Source organism: Antechinus flavipes, chromosome 3 (genome assembly GCF_016432865.1).
Source record: "Antechinus flavipes isolate AdamAnt ecotype Samford, QLD, Australia chromosome 3, AdamAnt_v2, whole genome shotgun sequence".
Taxonomy (NCBI): Eukaryota; Metazoa; Chordata; class Mammalia; order Dasyuromorphia; family Dasyuridae; genus Antechinus; species Antechinus flavipes.
The window spans coordinates 632,447,711-632,465,806 of NC_067400.1; the positions used below are offsets into that span (position 1 = coordinate 632,447,711).

Here is an 18,096-nt window from a genome sequence, read left to right on the forward strand (position 1 = left end):
TTCTCATTCTAGCCAAGCTGTCTATAGTCTAATCTAATGAGAAAATGGCTTCTTTTCCTCCCTCAACTGATATCATCCAAGTATATCTTAATAAATAATGTTACCATGCCCTCTTTTTGCCTATTCCATGTTAAGGACCACTCCTAAGTGTGAAAGGGCAGGTCAATTCTCTGAACCCCCAACTATGAATTATAACACACTGGAAGAAATTGCAAATCAGCCTTTCCTGACCAGATGTTGCTTGTGAATTGGGAATGGAATAAATGGGAGACAAGAGGGAAGAGGAGAGAGGTCAGAGAATGCAGCTGCTTCTCAGTCTCCTTATATCATTATCATTCTCTATTCTGCTGGCCAGAATTAGATCCTAGCAGCCACTAGCAGGTGGCTCCTGTAACAATCCCATTTCTCTCTATTTGAGATATATCCAACCATAGCGTTTCAATCCACCATATCTCAGAAATACTTCTGAGGTCAAATTTGCCTCGTAGAGAAGACCTCTAATTTGTCTTCTTTGCTTTTGTAAACTGATGTGAACAAAAGAAAACAAAAGACCATTTTGTTACCCATCATATAAAAGTTACTATAAATATTTTTATTTATCAAAATGTAAATGATGGAAATTGTTTTAAAACTAGTGATTCTTTATTGTTGCCTGAGCATTTAGATTATTAGCCCTATACACTATTTGCAGAAGTTTTCTTTTGATTATAAACTCTTTTCTATTCAGGAAGTTTTCTTTTTCAAGCAATAGCTTCCCCAATCATGACCCTCAAAGGGCTTCACTCCAGCATGAGTTCTCTGATGTCTAATCAAGTGTCCTTTCTGACCAAAGACTTCCCCACACGTATGACACCGAAAGCGCTTCACTCCAATATGAGTTCTCTGATGTCTAACGAGGTTTCCCTTCTGGCTGAAGGCTTTCCCACACTCAGTACATTCAAAGGGCTTCGCTCCAGTATGGGTTCTCTGGTGGCTAATCAGAAGTCCCTTCTGACTGAAGGCTTTCCCACATTCACTACATTCAAACGGCTGCATTCCAGTATGAATTCGCTGATGATTAATAAGATGGCCTTTCCAGCCAAAGGCTTTCCCACATTCATTACATTCAAAGGGTTTCATCCCAATATGAGTCATCTGATGGCTAACAAGGGTTCCTCTGCGACTGAAGGCTTTCCCACATTCATTACATGCATAGGGTTTCACTCCAGAATGAATTCTCTGATGGCTCATGAGGGTGCCCTTTTCACTGAAGGCTTTCCCACAGTCATCACATTCAAAAGGCTTCACTCCAGAATGAATTCTCAGGTGTCTAATAAGCGTGCCCCTCTCACTGAAGGCTTTCCCACACTCTCTGCATTCAAAGGGTTTCATCCCAGTATGAGTCCTTTGATGGCTCATCAGGTTTCCCTTCTGACAAAAGGCTTTCCCACACTCTTGACACTCAAAGGGTTTCACTCCTGTGTGAGTTCTCTGGTGGTTAACAAGCAGCCCCTTCTGACTGAAGACTTTTCCACACTCTTGACACTCAAAGGGTTTGACTCCAGTGTGGTTACTCTGATGGCTAAGAAGGGTTCCCCTCCGACTGAAAGTTTTCCCACAGTCATCACATTCAAATGGTTTCACTCCAGTATGAGTCCTCTGATGTTCCAGAAAATGTCGCCACCAAGTGAAGGCTTTTCCACATGAAGTACATTCGTAGGGTTTGGCTCCAGTGTGAATTCTCTGATGCTCAATAAGTGTTGACCTTTTGATAAAGGTTTTTCCACATTCATTGCAATCATACACCATCTCTCTGTCACGTGTTCTTTGACATTTACCGAAGTCTGAGTGGAAACCAGAGACCAGCTAAATGAGGTAAAGTTAATTAAATACAATTCCACTAAAAACAGGAAAAAAAAAATGAAGCATTCCACTAAACATAGGAAAAGAGAAGAAAACAGGTCAGGTTAGTATTGGGGTGGGAGGATACATCCTAACTATAACTATGAAATAAGATGCAACAACAACCACTACCAATGGAACTGATGAAAGATAAAAATAGTGTTGAAGATAAAAGGCATTTTGTCTGGAGTGGGACTACTAATCAATAAATCATGGAAGCTTTCAGACACATATAATCATTTCTAACCTCTCTTTGAATTTTGTCTACTTAATCTTCTCATTTTCTTTATCACATTTCATTGTATACACTTAAATATCTACATTTGTTCAAATAAAATTTGACCTAAAAGCAAAACATATATTGTGCAGCTGATTTCAGAAAAGCCAGAAAAGATTCACATGAATTGATGCTGAGTGAAACAAGCAGAACCAGGAATACATTGTACACAATAACAAGAATGGGTGATGATCAACTACGAGAGGCTTGGTTCTTCTCAGTGGTTCAGTGATTCAAAGCAAACCAAATAGAGTTTGGACAGAAAATGCCGTCTGCTTCCAGAAAAAGATCTAAGGAGACTGAATGTAAATAAATATGTGCTATGTTTACTTCTTTTTTTACTCTTTCCCATTTTTTTCCCTTTTGCTGATTTTTCTCTCCTAACATGATTCATAAAACAATGCACGCTAACAAACAAAAAATAAACAAACAAAATAATAAATAAATGTGTTCAAAAGACTTTGTTTCTTTTTTTCTGACCAGTTATCTGCCTTTCACTGTCCATCCTTTCAACTGAACTCTCCTCATGACAAAGAAAAATATTTAAACAGACAACAAAAATCCAACACAGTAATCCCTAGTCTCTTATCGGTGTTGAGAGGTATGATTTGTTATCCATTATATAGTATGAAGATTGCTCAATCCCAGTAATCAGTGCTGGACAGCTCTGCAATGGTATCAACTATCAGAGTATTCCCATGGGCAAACTATGCTGCTAATTGTGCTGTTTTCCCTTCTTATCACTTCACATGAGAGTTTCCTATTTGCCATTTCTTATAGACAAATAATATTCCATTGTATCATCTATCACATTTTGTTCCAAATTCCCCAAGCAACGCATACTTACTTTGTTTTCAGTATTTTATGACCAGAAAGTTTCTGCCACTGACCCTGCTGGCATAGAAGTTCCATTGTGGAGTCTCTGAGTCAAGGCTATCAATGGTTCAGGGAGTTCTCTCCCATAATTCAAAACTAATTTCCAAAAAAGTTCAACCATCATCTACTCATTTGCCTTACTTCCTCACACTCACTCCAAAATGGGATATTTCCAGGAGTTCTATCATTGGCCAAGTTGTTTTGATTTAGGTGTTTTTTATTTTGTTTTGTTTTGTTTTGTTTTTTGTTTTTTTAGATAGGTGGAATATTTTTTTTTTTACTAGGAAAGCTGTTCAGATCACTTGAGCACTTGTATGTTGGGGAGACATTTTGTTCTCACACATCTTTTAATTCTCATTTCAACTCAGCTGTATGAACTAAACAGCTGACACAATCAAGAGCTTCTTTTCCTTCCTAAATAGAGTGAGGATTTTTTTTTTCTGAAACAGCTTTACAAATTTATAAAATACAAGTTTTGGTTTCACTGCAGCCATCATCCCTAACATACTAAATACTTAGTTTAATATACATTCTATCTACCTAATAAGATATTTGCAAAAGTGCTTGGTAGTGCCTGACATAAAATAGGTATTATATGCTTTATTCTTCCCCTTCCTGCCTATCTGAATTTTACAATCTTCCATATACCTTGATTGTTTAGGAGTTTTCCTCCTCAGTTAAAAAGCAGAAGAGAGATTGGGGGACAGACTAGATATGGCTGGATCAGAAACAACTGAATAAACCCAAGAATGTAAGATACTCAGGAAGAACTTGTTCAGTAAGAACAGGAAAACCAGACTGAGTCTTGGAAGAAATTAAGTTGAAATCAAGATGTGTGCAGTATGTACAACCAAGAGGTCTATAGGAATGCAAGTTAAAAACCAGAATAGAAAGATTTCACAGAGAATAACATGAAAACTCAGAGAACTGGATTAGGAGCCTCTCCCAGTTAGTTACAGTCTTAGGAAGAAGTCAAATTAGGGACAAGGGTAACCACAACAGATAAATCAAAATAAATAATTACTCTTGTGGGAAAATGAAAAGATTTTGTATTAATCAAAATCAATGTAATTAGGATAAGAACAAAAAAGGTCAAATGAAAAAAATTTTGTTACTCTAGTAACCAAAATCTGGTTTGATAACCAAAATGTTTGGGAAATTGTGTGTGTGTGTGTGTGCGCGCGCGCACACCCGCACTTGTCTCATACCTAAGGCAACTCCCTAGTGGATAGTCAAAGAATATAAACAATAGCCCCATAATATTGAAATGAAAATTTTAATAAAAATAGGAAAGATTTTTCCAAATTACTTATTGAGAGAAATTACTATCACTTCTATTAAATGCAATCAAAGGAACTCTGTTTCATCTCATAGTCCAAGGATACATAAAGATAGGAAAAGATGGTAACAGTCTTATATTAAAGGGTTTGTGGAAAGAAAAAATTATTAACATGATGTTAGTGAATTAATCCAACCCTTCTGGAAAACAACTAAAAATTATACTAAGAAAGTGACCAAAAATGGCTTCAGTTTCACTCAGAGATTTCCCTATTGCTTCCCCCAGGAAGATTAAAAACAAAATAGAAATAACAGTTCAATACACATGAAAATACTTACAGGAACAATTTTTGTGATTTCATAAAACCAGAAATAAAATAATTGGCAAGAATTAGAGAATGGATTTCAAAGTTTGATTCTTCTTGTGCAGCAAAATAACTGTATGGACATGTATACATATATTGTATTTAACATATACTTTAACATATTTAACATGTATTGATCAACCTGCCTTCTGGGGGGGAGAAGGAAGGGAAAAGTTGGAACAAAAAGTTTGGCAACTGTCAATGCTGAAAAATTACCCGTGCATATATCTTGTAAATAAAAAGCTATAATAAAAAAAAAAAATCAGAGAATGACTAAACAAGCTGTAATTTGTTCAACAATAATCAGGTTCCCACTTAGTGAGAATGATCAATCTCCTGATATGGTTACATATCTGAATTCAAACTATTCAATATTATAAATTATATAAAATATGATTTATTTAGCATATATAAAATTTTATATATTTATATATAAATATATATATATATATATTTACATATATAATTTTAAATATTGGATCCCAGCCCAGTGGAAATATTCGGGATAAATTCAAATAATATGACCACTTCAGAGGGTTTCTCATTCACTTACTAGGACCCAGCCGTAATGGAACATCACAGTATCTTAAGAAACAATATACGTGGGAAAATATAAAGGGGCATAAGAAGATCTGCTGGGTGAAGTAAGCCTGACCAGTGACTACCTCTGTTCTCTCTGAAAAGGTGGGGAGCCTCCGGTTAGGAATATAGGATATATGGCCAGATCTAGCAGATTTGTCAGCTGGATTTGCTTTTGGAAAGTGTTTTTTTTTTCCTAAGTGATAGTTCTCCCACAAAGAAGCTGGGAGAGAGATATTAGTGACGCAAAAACAAAATTTATTGATACAAATTAAGAAAAAAGGAAATTCCTCCCCTAACCTACTGGTTGACATCTGACGTGACCTCATTCTTCAGTGATTAAGAAACTCATCACGTCACACTCCGCCCATCAGTGACACTGAACCTCCTGCTATCATTATTCAAGCCCCATTCCCCATCCCCCCATTCCCTTCTCCCATCCCCTTAACCCAATTCCCACAACACTCCGCCGTAAAGCTGTCCTGTTCATGGAGCTCTCTGGAATGCCCGCTCCATAGGCAACAGTTTGCTTTCCCAATTTCCTCTCCTCCCCATCTCCTGCCCTCCCACCACATATATTCCCTGACTTCTCAGTTCCCAGGAGCTACCCTGCGCTCCACTTTAGCCACACCCCAAGATGGTCACCCCCGGATCTTGCCATCACCCACAAATGTTCCGCCTCCACATTAAGGAGATATGAAATCCCCTCATGTGACCATTATTGGCATCTTACCTCTCCCTCTGCCTCCCCTTCCATCACACTTCATCCTCTCCGGGACCTCCAATCCCTTGCCCCCTCGGTTCTCTCCCAGGCCCTCTCCCCTGCACTAGCCACTCTCTCCTCTTCGCCCCATCGGGTCTCCTTGGGGAAACAATGGAATTCTATGCTGCCCAACTCTCCTGAGCCCCTTATCCAACCCTGATCACAGCAGCCAAGCCTCGGCCTTGGATCCCTCCCACCACTGGTAGCCTTGCACACATGCTGCTGAACAAAGACAGCAAACCCGACAGCCGCTCTGCCCGGGGCCACCGGAAAGTTATGTTGCACATCTTCAAGTGGGCCCTCGCTGCTGCCAGGCAATGCTACCGCACCTCCCTAATCAACTGGCCCTTCCATGCCCTAGAGCAGATCTTCCAAACCTCCTCATCCCTCCTCCAACTTCCCAGGGCTCCCCATCCTCCCACTCTCAGCTGAGAACTCTGCCTTACAGTTTACAGACCATTTGCTCCCTCTTCTTCCTAGAAATGAGCTACATCCCATGAAACTAGCAAAGTCTGAAATACAGAGACATAGGAGCTGACTCCTCCAACAATGAGTCCCTGCATCTTCTCCGCCCCCTCCCCCCTCCGGCTGAATTTTATTCCTTACTCTTATTTGTGCCAACCCTTTGGGGAGTTAGACCTTAAAGATGCTTTAATTTGCACTTCCTGAATGGCGTGTGAGCAAATGTTATTTCAAGAGAGTATTCACAGTCTATGTTTCTTGTTTGGGAAAGTGTCTATTCATTTCCTTTAAGCACTTCCCCGCTGTGGCCCGGGAGTGCCGGGGGAAAGGAGGCCCAGTCACATACGAATCTGCACAGTGTGAAGGGTTTCTAAAATAGCCAAACATCACAAAGACAAGCCCGCTTTCTGGAAGGATGGCAACAGGGTGGAGGGAACAGAGATCAGCGACAGCTGCGCTCGCGGGAAAGATGAAGCCGGACAAGGACGCTGCTGTCCAAAGGCTTCCCAAGTGCCTCCGGCCGGTCATTCAAATGGCCTTGCTCTGAACGCCCAGAATCCTCTCGGCCCGGTGTCCCTCACTCACCTGGCCGGGTGCCTCTTGGGACTTTCCCCTTCGGCTTATACGGAGCCGCTCCTCTCTCCAACAGGGAGATCACATCGGGTTTGGACACTACGAGCCCGGCTCCTGGAGACACGGGAGGGAGAGGCTTTGGGGCAAAGAGGCCCCTCGGAATTCAACCCGGAACTCACACTAGGAACGTGATGGGGCTGGGGAGCTCCTGGGGCCCCCCCCGGCTCTGCCATTCTGGCCAAGTCACACCTGAGAGGGCTCCCAGGGATCACAGGGGATCAGGGAGGCCCCGATCCCTGGCCTGCTCCCGGACTCTCTCAGGGAGTCACGGCTAAAAAGCAGCGTCCGTAGGGGAGGTGGGAAAGGCGGCATTCCCAGGAGCCCAGAGCAAGGGAGCCGGAACCCCCTGAACCCTCCCCGCCATCCCCTCCTCTTCCTCTCTCTGTCTGTGCTGTCTCTGTGTCTGTTTCCTTCTCTCTGTGTCTCTGTCTGTCTCTGTTCCCATCTGTCAACATTTATACACACACACACACACACACACACACACACTCACAGACACACACTCACAGACACTCACAGACACACACACACAGACACAGACACACACACACTCACACACACACACACACTCACAGACACACACTCACAGACACTCACAGACACTCACAGACACACACTCACAGACACTCATAGACACACACTCACAGACACAGACACACACACACTCACAGACACACACATAGACACACACACAGAGACACAGACACACACACTCACACACACACACACAGACACACACACTCACAGACACACACACAGATACACACACAGACACACACACACACACACACACAGACACACAGACAGACAGACACACACACACAGACACACACACTCACAGACACACACACAGATACACACACACTCACAGACACACACACACAGACACACACACTCACAGACAGACAGACAGACACACACACACATAAGTATATGTACACATGTACTTAATACAAAATCCCACGTGTTTGTGGACACTATGATTCCTGGACCTTAACAAACGGGGGCGGGCGTGGGGAGGAGGCGGAGAGGCCGGGGCTGTGGCCGGGTGCTTACCCACGGACACCAGGTTCTCGTAGGTCTCCAGCATCACGTCCCTGTGCAGGGCCCTCTGGGCCGGGCTCAGGCGCCTCCACTCCTGCCACGAGAAGTCCACAGCCACGTCCCTGAAGGTCACCGGAGGCTGAAACGCCAAATGCGTGGCCCCCCGTGAGCCCCCTCACTCTCCCGACACCCAGAAGACCACAGCGTGGGCGGAGCGCGGACTGACCTGGCCTTCTGTGGGAGAGGGCGGGAGGGGGAAGGAGGCTGGGGTGGGAAAGGAACGGAGAAGGTGACAGGGGTTCTCCGGTGGACGTCCCCGGTTCCTCCAGGGCAGCTTACCCATGTGAGGGGGCTCAGAACGAGAAAGATGGCGGAAGCATGAAAAGGAAAAGAAGTGCGGGATGAGTTAAGTGGCTCCAGGCGCATAAAGCAATCGCGGAAGCCCGAGGGTCCTGGCCGGAAGCAGCCCCCCTTGTGGCCCCTACGTCTGCATCAGGAGGACGAGCTTAGGGACCCCTGAAAAGGCCTCTAGCAAGAGGGGCAAACGTGTGGCGGCCCCGCCTTCTGCAGGTCGGCCTGTCAGGCTGCGCACACTTAGGCCCTGTCCCCAAGGAGCTTCCCCTCCAACGGGGAGACGGCGTGTACGGGACCGGGGGACAGCACACCTACCCAGCACCGAGGCGGGGCTCTGGCGGGAGACAAGGAGGGAGGCTGGAGGGGGCGGGCACGAAAAATCAGATCAAAAGAGAAAAAACACAAGAAAGGAAAAAAGCAAGCAAACGAGCAACAAAAAGGTGAAAATGCTACGCTCTGATCCACATTCAGCCTCCACAGGGAGAGGCAGATCCCTCTGGAGGTCTGGGGTACTTTAATCACGACTCCACTGGGATTTCGGCAAAACCTCCTTAAGGAAACCAAGGGAGCCACTCAGAGGGGGGATGGGCTTCCGTGGGGCTGGCGGGCTCCCCCCCCTTGGGAGTTCTAGAGCGAGGGTGACGATGTCAGAGAGGGCAGAGGTCGACCCCAATGGCCATCCCTGTGATCTCCAATTCACCGCGTGCTTCATTCAACCCTGGGCCATTAAGATAAGGTCACTTTACTGACCACGTTCATATGGATAAATCACTCACAAAGGGAGGGCCAGGACACTCGCCCTGCTGGGGACAGCCAATGACTGCCAGCTTAAACAAGATCCTGCCAACCTAGAACCTGGGGTAGAACTGAAGGAGCCGGGGGGAGGGGGATGGAAAGACCCAGATGGGGATGAAACTGTCAGACGCACACATCCAAGATGGAGACGTCACAGACATCGAGCTCCCACAAGTCGTGCAGGACAAGGTACCATGACACCACGAGGGTGGAGAGGGGCTCACAGACGTGGCCCCTGACAAGCGACCCCTGAAATCTTGTGCCACGAGGAGGAAGGAGACTGAGAAGCTACTGAGGATCCAGAGGAGTTAAGTCAGGACGGGGAATGTTCGGCCGCCGCTGCTTGTCCCCGGAGAAATCACAGCAATGAACTTACAGAGAAGATCCCGTCAAGGTAGACTAAGGAAAGACTAAAGGGATTCCAGGGAGAGCGGGGCGGCTCCGAGGGGTGTCCCCCTCCTCACAGAGATTCTCAAGAAGGCTGGATTCCCCACTGGCGGCGTGTGCCTCATGGCCGGGTAGACAGCGGAAACTATTCCCTTCCAGCTTCCTCTCGAGATTCCGTGCCCTCCCCACCAGCCATTAAGGAGACGAGCCGAAGCCTTGGACTGGGCATGGATGAGACCGGACCATTCCAAGGAAGGCAAAGGACGGAGCATTTCCGGAAAGGAAACCTCCACTCACCTGGGGCCTGGCTGCCAGAAGCCCAGAAGTCATTCTTGCTCTGTGCTTCTGTCCTGGGGAAGGCGGGCTCTCAACAAGGGCAAGCTGTGGAGAAGAGTGAAGGTCAATCATGTCCGGCAGCTTCCCCCGTCCTCCCTCATCCAAGGTCCCATAGCCTGGGTCACCGCTCCGTCAACTCTCTCCACCACTATCCTCTCCAGAGGGAGCTCAGAGCTACATATTCACGTTCCTTCCAATAGGATCCCCACAACTCACGGTGACCCCGCTCTCAACTTCTGCTGGCTCCGTATCCCGTGCTCCACTCCATCGGTCCCTATTTTTCATTTCTGTTAAAGCCCAGATGCCCACCCCACCAATGGGCTCGCTTACAAACAAGACTAGCATCAACACCAACAAGACTATGGCAACGTGAGCCGATTCCGTTCCCTTCTCTACGTGAAGAGCGTTCTGTAGCATGATGTTCATTCTTGTCCACCCTGCTTCTCTAAGGACAGACTGAGCTCTTCCCCTTGTCCATCTCCTACACTCGTGCTAATGTTTTCATTTTCTCCTGCTTCTTCCAGAGCCCTAAGTCTATCAGTTATCTATTCAAACATTGAGACAGCGTTCACTTGGTTCACTCAAATGTTAGACTAGCTCAAACCAAAAATTCATCATGCACGTAGCAGTTTGAGCTTAGAAAGCAGGTTTTCCCATGGGGGAATATGAGTTCCGGGAAGGAGGGGCTCTTATTCCTGTCTTTAGATGTCCAGAATCTAGCACAGCACCTGACAGGTGCATCATCATCTCTTGACTGACTGACAAGTTCGTGATCTAGCAGAATATCCAAAGCCTTTGTCTCTGGCCATGTCAACAGGTATTTATTAGGCGCCTATTAGATACAGGCACTATGAATGAATGAAATAATAAAAAAGCATTTATTAGGTATTCACTAAGTGCCAAGCATTGTGCCCATGCCGGGGTATACAAAAATGAGACAGTTTGTTTCTATAAGGAAAGACAACATCTAGAGGGGACTGGAAGCCAGGGAAGGGCGAACTGGTCTGAGGAATCACGAGATGGTGAGCTACTTAAACAGCAGGGCAATGGCCTGCCACTTTGGGCAGCAGAGATACAGTGGCCTTGTCCCTCCAAGAAGTCATATTCTATGGGGGAAATAATATGTACACATGTAAGTATATGCCAAATAAATGCTAGGTAATTTTAGGAGAGAGGTACTAGCAGCAAGGGATAGAAAAGAAGATCCAGAATAGCCCCGGGAAGGAGGTGATGGAAACTAATGACGCTTAATGCCTGAAACTCATCAGTTGCCATTTCTATCGTTAATTTGGACAAAGTTAAGGAAATAATTGTAGAGCGCCAGAACTCTGGAGAAGTATACTTGAAAGGAGAGCCAGAACTCTGGAGAAGTATACTTCTTCAAAGTTCCACCCTCTACAAATAATGTTTAGCAAATTACAATCCTAAAACATTTCCACAAATTGTGAACTAATCCACTCATTTTGGAGAGCAACCTGGGACGATGCTCAAAGCATCTGATGCAATCAGACTGTGTGGACCCTTTGATCCAGCAATACCTGCCAGGTCTGTATCCCAGAGAGATCATAAAAAGAGGGAAGAACTCATATGCAAAAAAATTTGTAGCAGCTGTTTTTGTGGTGGCAAAAAATTGGAAATTCAGTGAATGTCCATCAATTGGGGAATGGCTGAACAAGTTGTAATACTGGAATATAAGGGGAAACTATTGTATTTTAAGAAATGATGAGCAGGAAGATTTCAGAAAAACCTGGGATCAATGTTGAGTAAAGTAACAGAACCAAGAGAACACTGTACACAGTAACAAGTTTATGTGATGATCAACTCTGATGGACTTGGTTCTTCTCAACAATATAGTCGATCCAAGACAATTCCAAAGAACTGGTGGATTCTGAATGCAGATTGAAGCATTCTTGGAAGTATTCTGAGGACAGGGAAGCCCACCACCTCTGAAAGCAGTCCGTTTCCCCTTTTGGACAGCTCTCACAGCCAGGATCTCTCCTCGCCTTTAAACTTAAACTTGCTTCTTTGCAAATTCTACCTCCTTGATCCTGGTTCTAGCTTTGGGGGAAGAGGGAGGAGGGTGTTGAGGGAGAGGGGTGAATAAGGGTGGAAGGGAAGAAATCTCCATCATCCTGATCTGCCACAGGACACAGGGGGCTTTGAAGGAGAGAGTAAAGCTGATGATTTTGCATAGCTTTACCTCACTTAAATCCTACTTATTTGCAAGTCATGGCATCACTTCCCTGATGTCAAGGTCCTTTTCAAGAACAAAGGACAAACAAGGAGGAAGAGTAGTTGCCCTTGTGGGGACCCACCTGGCCTATTCCAATTGGGCAACAAAGCTCCATTCCTCCTTCCTTCCCTCCCTCTTCTTCCTTCCTCCTCCCTCCATCCACATAGGGTTTCATATCTTTACCTGCTCTACCCAAAGAAATATAAATTTTGATCACTGAAACCTCACAAGACATCTTGGGGTTTACTGGCTAGATTTCTTTCTTAAGGACCATGCCTTGAACCCAAATCACTGTAGCTTTCATTGAGTCAGGGAGACCCGTGACAACGACAAGAGGTCAGAAAGCGAATGGAAGGTTCAGATGAGATAAGAACAGATATGGCAGAGCAGGAAAGAAAGGGAACTCCAACTCACCTTGAAGCCGGTAGCCAGGAGCACAGGAGCTATTCCTTCCTCTCTTTGCTCCACTTGTGGGGAAGCAGTGTGCTCACAAAGTGAAGCTAGGGAAGAAAAAGGAACCATTAAGGATCATAATAGTCCTAGACTCAATAAGCTAGAAAGATCCCCCCCACCCCTCCATCCCTTTTTACCCAAGTACAATTCTCCACCTTGTTACGGAGAAGGGTACAGTGGAGCAAAGGAGACGCCCTCTCCACCCAGGAGCAGAGATGGAGCAATGGACAACAGCTGCCTGAAGTTCCACATTCAGGACAATGGACAGAGCAGCTTCCAGGAGACAAAGCCCAGGGCCAGAAATCGGCTTCTTCACAACCGAGGACTGGATCACAGGCCATCCATGCCTCCCTCAAAGTAACAATTAAATGTTAGATAGCACAAAGCCAGCCATCCATGAGCAAGTCTTTATTTAGGACTTAGTATGTGCTAGACCCTGTGCTGGATAGGAGGGTACAAAGGAGAAAAAACCAAAAACCAGTTTCAGCTGCTTCCTGGGGCAGAACCACAACCCAGTGAGGAATGGTTAGAAGTTGGGAAGTCACTGGCCCCAGTTACACCCAACTTGCCTCATTCCTCTCCTGCCCCCTCCTCTCTACTACAAGAAGAACACGATTGTGTCAAATGCCTGGCGAAAATCTGGGAAATCCGTCATTTGCTATGAATCTAATGGAGTCTCATCATCCTATCAGGTACAAATCCCATCTTCCCTTTTTGGAAATCTGGACACTTGCCCTTCCCAATGACAGATCTGCCCCTCTCTAGATTCTCCTCAATTCGTCCTATGTCTGATTTGCACATCGGTGTTTGCGTGCTGTCTCCCCACTCACACCCAAGCGCAAAGGCTTTATTGTTATCCCTGAGCCCAGACCTAAGCACAGTGCCCGGCACACAGAAGGCCCTTAACAGGCGTTTGCGACCAGTTCTCCCGGATCCCCTCCAGGACCACATCTGACAGTTTTCAGTGAGATGGAGTCCGAGCCGAACTCAGAGCCCCACATACTATACTCCTGTTGGAACCCGGCGTCTTGCACTAAAGGCGTTTACACCTAAGACGCTGGAAACATGGGGCGTTCACGTGGTCCGGTGGGAACCCCACGAACCCACGAGGTTTTACTGTTAAAACATCACGAACGAAGCTTCCACGGACGGCACGTTCCCAAGCACCCGATGGCAGCCTCTGCCCACCTCGGAGCAGGAAGATGCAAGCACCGGCTCCCTGGACCCAGATTCCAAGGCCGGACGAGGGGGAAGCGCCATCTGACGCAGGAGCTCAGCTGGTGCCGGAGTTTGGGGCTCCCACAGAAAAGCCCGAGACAGCGACCCCCAGAGAGGCTCCTGCTGCCTCCCCGCAGCCGCCAGTCTCTCCATCCCCTCAATGTCCTCCTTCCTTGCCTTGTCCACCCCTGGAATGTTCCTCCTCGCCCTGGATCATCTCCGGCCCTGACGCCTGCCGGGCAAACTGTTGTCCTGCTGCCCAACAGGAGGCCCCTCAAACCCTGCAGCCATAAGCATTTATTAAGCGCCTGCTGTGTACCAGGTGCCGGGAGATAAAGACAAAAGGGGAACCGAGGCTGCCCTCCAGAGGTTCCCCCTCTACCCGGTGAGACCACAGGAGCCGGGGCGCTCTACGAGGTGAGGGGGGCACCAAGCTGCCGATGCCCCAAAACGTGTTCTCCCCTCTCTCCCTCCGGCAAAGGCCCCAGTCCCGGCTCCGGCCGCTCCCGCCCCTGCGCTTCAGCCTTCATCCCTCTCCCTGCCCTTCTCAGAAACCTCATCCCCAGCCTCCGCCAAGGAACCCAAGGACGCTGCGGGGCTGCACTCGCGTGGGCGTCGCCCACAATGTCAATGTCCAGCGGTTACCCTCTACGCATGCTCAGTTTCTGCCACTCTCACCCCGCCCACAACAGCCCAAAGTCCCGCCTGGCTGAACTTCGATTTAAGTCCTGCGCATGCTCGGCTTTTTCCCCGCCCACGAGCACCGCATCTCGACGCTGGCGGGGTTCTCCTCGCTCAGCGCTGCTCTTCTGGCTCCCTCCTCTGTCCCTTACCCTCACACTCCAGTACCTGCTTCCCCTCAGCCACTCAAGGTCACGCTCATCAGCATCAAGCCCAGAATGGCTGACGGGCGCCATACGCATGCGTACATCAGGAGACGGAGGAAGGAGGCGGTGCATAGAGCTTTCGACCAATGGGCGTCACTAGTCCCTTTTCTCCAATCAGAACCTCGGCTTCCTCGGATGGCCTGCTCCCCCTCCCACAGGAGACCACGTGCCCAGAGCCCTTCTTTCCTCCTTGTATCCCCAGACCTGCCCGTCCCTGGGCTTCTGCACGTCTGTTGTGCCCTGAGCCCTGCGGTAGCGGGTCTGGGCAAGCGTAGGGACCCCTCCTCAGAATCATCCTGCTTGTGGATATAGAAAATGAAAAACAATGAAACAAGATGCATACAATGAAATGTAAATTCCCAATTATATTAAAACAAAGGTCTCCTCCCCCCCAAAGTTGTGGCCCCCAGATCGACTTCTTAATCAGACACATCTGCCCCCCCCCCCCCGCTCCCAAACATAAGCGCGACGGATACGCCCCAGGCATCCTACACGGGCACAGGAGCAGGAGGAGGCTGGGACTCTGCATCTGCCGGGGGAGGGTCTCCGAGGTCACTTACGCCCCCCACCCCATCGGACAGAAGTGTAGTTTGCACCCCCGGCTGGACTCCCTATGTCCTTAGAAGTTTGCGCCAGGCTGGGATAAGGCTGCACAGCTGGGAATCTTTGCAGATAAGCAGAGCCCCTATTCTTCTGTCTAGCAGTTCTCTAGGGGAAAGACAGCTTTTTGTCCCCGCCTTGCTCCTCCTCTTGCGGAGGGGTCACTGTACCTTTCCCATCCCTCGCCAAACTCCTTGTTTTCTCCCCCCCATCTTGTACTGCCCTAACTACCCAAGCTCTGTAAGGACTCCCAGTGGGTTACTCTTGTCTGTTCGTTTCTCTTGTGATAAACCTGGCTTTGACGTAAGCCTCATGACACTGGGATTGTCTGTTGGCAAAAGTTTCACAAGAAACTTTTCTCGTGAAAGAAACAAAAGTTTCTCAAAAAGGAACTGAAGAAATGAGGGTTAAATACAACCAGGAAATATTTGTGTAAAAAAAAAATTAAATTCAACAAGGAATCAAACAGGTCCAGGAAAAGTGATCACAGGGAGCAATTGATTCTGGATTTAGAGATTTATTAAGGGATTTAGTCTGGTGACTCTATTCAATTCTTCCACATTTGATTCTCCTGAAACTTTAATTTCCCTGAAATATTTAGTCCCTTAGATCCCTAACTCCTTTGATGATTTTCCTAGAATATACCCACTCAATTGAATCTCTAGTAAATTGAGTGAAAGCAGAGGATCTCAAGGTTTTTGCCTCCTGGGAGCTCTTTGGGTCTGGCAAAGTCTGTGGGTTTCTTCTTAGAATAATGTTTTCAAATGCATAAAATAAAATACACAGTATTACAAAGGAAATCAATTCTATATCTTTTAAAAAATTAAAAACAAGTTCATGGGCCCCAGGTTAAGGATCTTAGGACATTTCTATAAATATTTGTGTGTGCACACATATAATGCATAATAAACATATAAACACATGTAAGAACAGATAGAAAACTGGCCTTGGAATCAAGAGCACTTTGATTCAAATCCTTTGTTTGATCGACAACAATTGTGTGGCCAGGGGCAATTTCAAGCATGGAATTGTGTGTGGCCAGCATTCCAAGCAATTCTAAGCCTATACAAATGACTTTCTGCTCTAAATTAGTGCAGAAGAGTTCCAAGTAAGGGATTCTCAAAATTAATTAGATCATGTTTAGAGCAAACACACATATTAGAATAGACAATAAGGTCAAATGGAGAGAAAGGTTGGTATAGAATCGGAGAGAGGGATGAATCACAATTGGAAATGACGGGTCCAGTAAGAGTTCTTAATCCAAAATCCACCTCTGACATTATCTTTGGAACCTTGGACAGCTCCTCTCTTCTGGAACCTGATTTTCTTCATTCATAAAAATTCATGGGCATTGTGATCGCTACACTCCTTCTTGGTTCTAATCTTGATAATTCCATGACGCTAGGAGTGTTTGTGCCTGAGAGAAAATTCAGACATCAAGTTGTAGCAATGCAAAATTGCAATATAGGAATTGGATAGAAATTCGTTCCAGGGATAGGCAGAGATGGGTTTGAACCTGGAATCATTTAGCACTTTCTTTTGCCAGTATAACTTCTATTAAAGGTATTTGTGAGTAGACTATCCTTTCAACCCTAAGCACAACACAATCCTCTTTCTTTGAATCTTCAAGTGCTAAGCAAGCTTTCTATTAAATGATGCAGAGTGAAGAACATAGATGCAGAATAAACATACACATTCTAATTTTGTATAAACACAAAAATCATCCATAAAAATGCATGGGGAACAAAGGTTTCAGGAGCCAACAAGGAATCTATTTGTTATATCCTTGAAATAGATATATATACTTTAACAAGAGTAAAGGAGATTACTAGTTTGTTTACATACATTCGTGTTTCCCTTCCTCTCCCCCCCCCAAAAAAAAAATCTATTTGTTTTTTGGTAAGAATGAATAATTTTGGGATAAAAAGGAAAACAAAACCAAATTAAGAGAACCGAACTAGTATAAGAAATTTCAGTGGTCGTGCCAAAATGTTTAGTTTAAAGAGAAAAAAAAAAAAAAAAAATCAAGTGCAGGATCCACAAACTTAAAAAGCTCTACTGCCATCTAATGGCATTTTTCCATATTACAGCAAAAACTGTCGTAAGGACACAATTTTTCATCTCTGAGAACTTCAAACAATATGGTTGCAGGGGACATTCAAATTATCTCCCCGATATTTAATTAAAAAAACAACAATCTCAGATACACAGATCATACCATATTGATGACAGAAAGAGAAGAAAAATAAGAAACCTTTTACAAAGAGAAAAAGAAAGTAAAACCTTACTTGAAGCTTAACATCAAAAAAAACTAAGGTCTTACTAACTGGTCCCATCATTTCCTGGAAAATACAGGGAGAAGAAATGGGAGCAGTGTCAGATTTCATACTCTTGGGCTCAAAGATCACTGCAGATGGCAACTGTGGCAATGAAATTTAAAATTCACTGCTTCGTGGAAGGAAAGCTATGGTGAATCTGGACGGCATACCAAAAAGCAAAGGCAACACCTTGCTGATAGAAGTCTATATAGTCAAAGCTATGGTTCTTCCAGTAATAATGTGGCTATGAGAGCTGAACTTTAAGGAAAGCTGAATGTTGCAGAATTAACATTTGAGAATTGTGGTGTGCAGAAGACTTTTGAGAGTCCTTTGGACAGCAAGGTGGTCAAATCAGTC

General features: G+C 45.6%; 1 protein-coding gene across 2 annotated transcripts; it reads right to left on the reverse strand.

The window, feature by feature from the left end:
• Positions 1 to 571: 571 nt before the first annotated feature.
• LOC127556811 (zinc finger protein OZF-like) lies at positions 572 to 14,796 on the reverse strand. Of its 2 annotated transcripts, none has more exons than XM_051990256.1 (6): positions 12,872 to 14,796; positions 12,678 to 12,763; positions 9,992 to 10,075; positions 8,171 to 8,297; positions 7,067 to 7,168; positions 572 to 1,823 (listed from the first exon to the last, which is right to left on the reverse strand). In XM_051990256.1, exons 3-6 carry the CDS (start codon positions 10,022 to 10,024, stop codon positions 724 to 726), a joined length of 1,362 nt encoding a protein of 453 aa, XP_051846216.1. In that variant the 5' UTR covers positions 10,025 to 10,075; positions 12,678 to 12,763; positions 12,872 to 14,796; the 3' UTR covers positions 572 to 723. The 2 variants fall into 2 exon arrangements, with proteins under 2 accessions (XP_051846216.1, XP_051846217.1); XM_051990257.1 differs by having other exon boundaries at positions 12,854 to 14,796.
• Positions 14,797 to 18,096: the final 3,300 nt, after the last annotated feature.

Bases quoted from the DNA above. Each gene is read 5' to 3' on its own strand.
- LOC127556811 (XM_051990256.1), bottom strand. From the start codon at position 10,024: ATGACTTCTGGGCTTCTGGCAGCCAGGCCCCAG. The intron at 8,298-9,991 runs GTGAGTGGAGGT...TTGGCGTTTCAG, and splicing joins TTCTGGCAGCCAGGCCCCAG to CCTCCGGTGACCTTCAGGGA. The intron at 1,824-7,066 runs GTGAGTGAGGGA...GTTTCCACTCAG, and splicing joins CCCAAGAGGCACCCGGCCAG to ACTTCGGTAAATGTCAAAGA.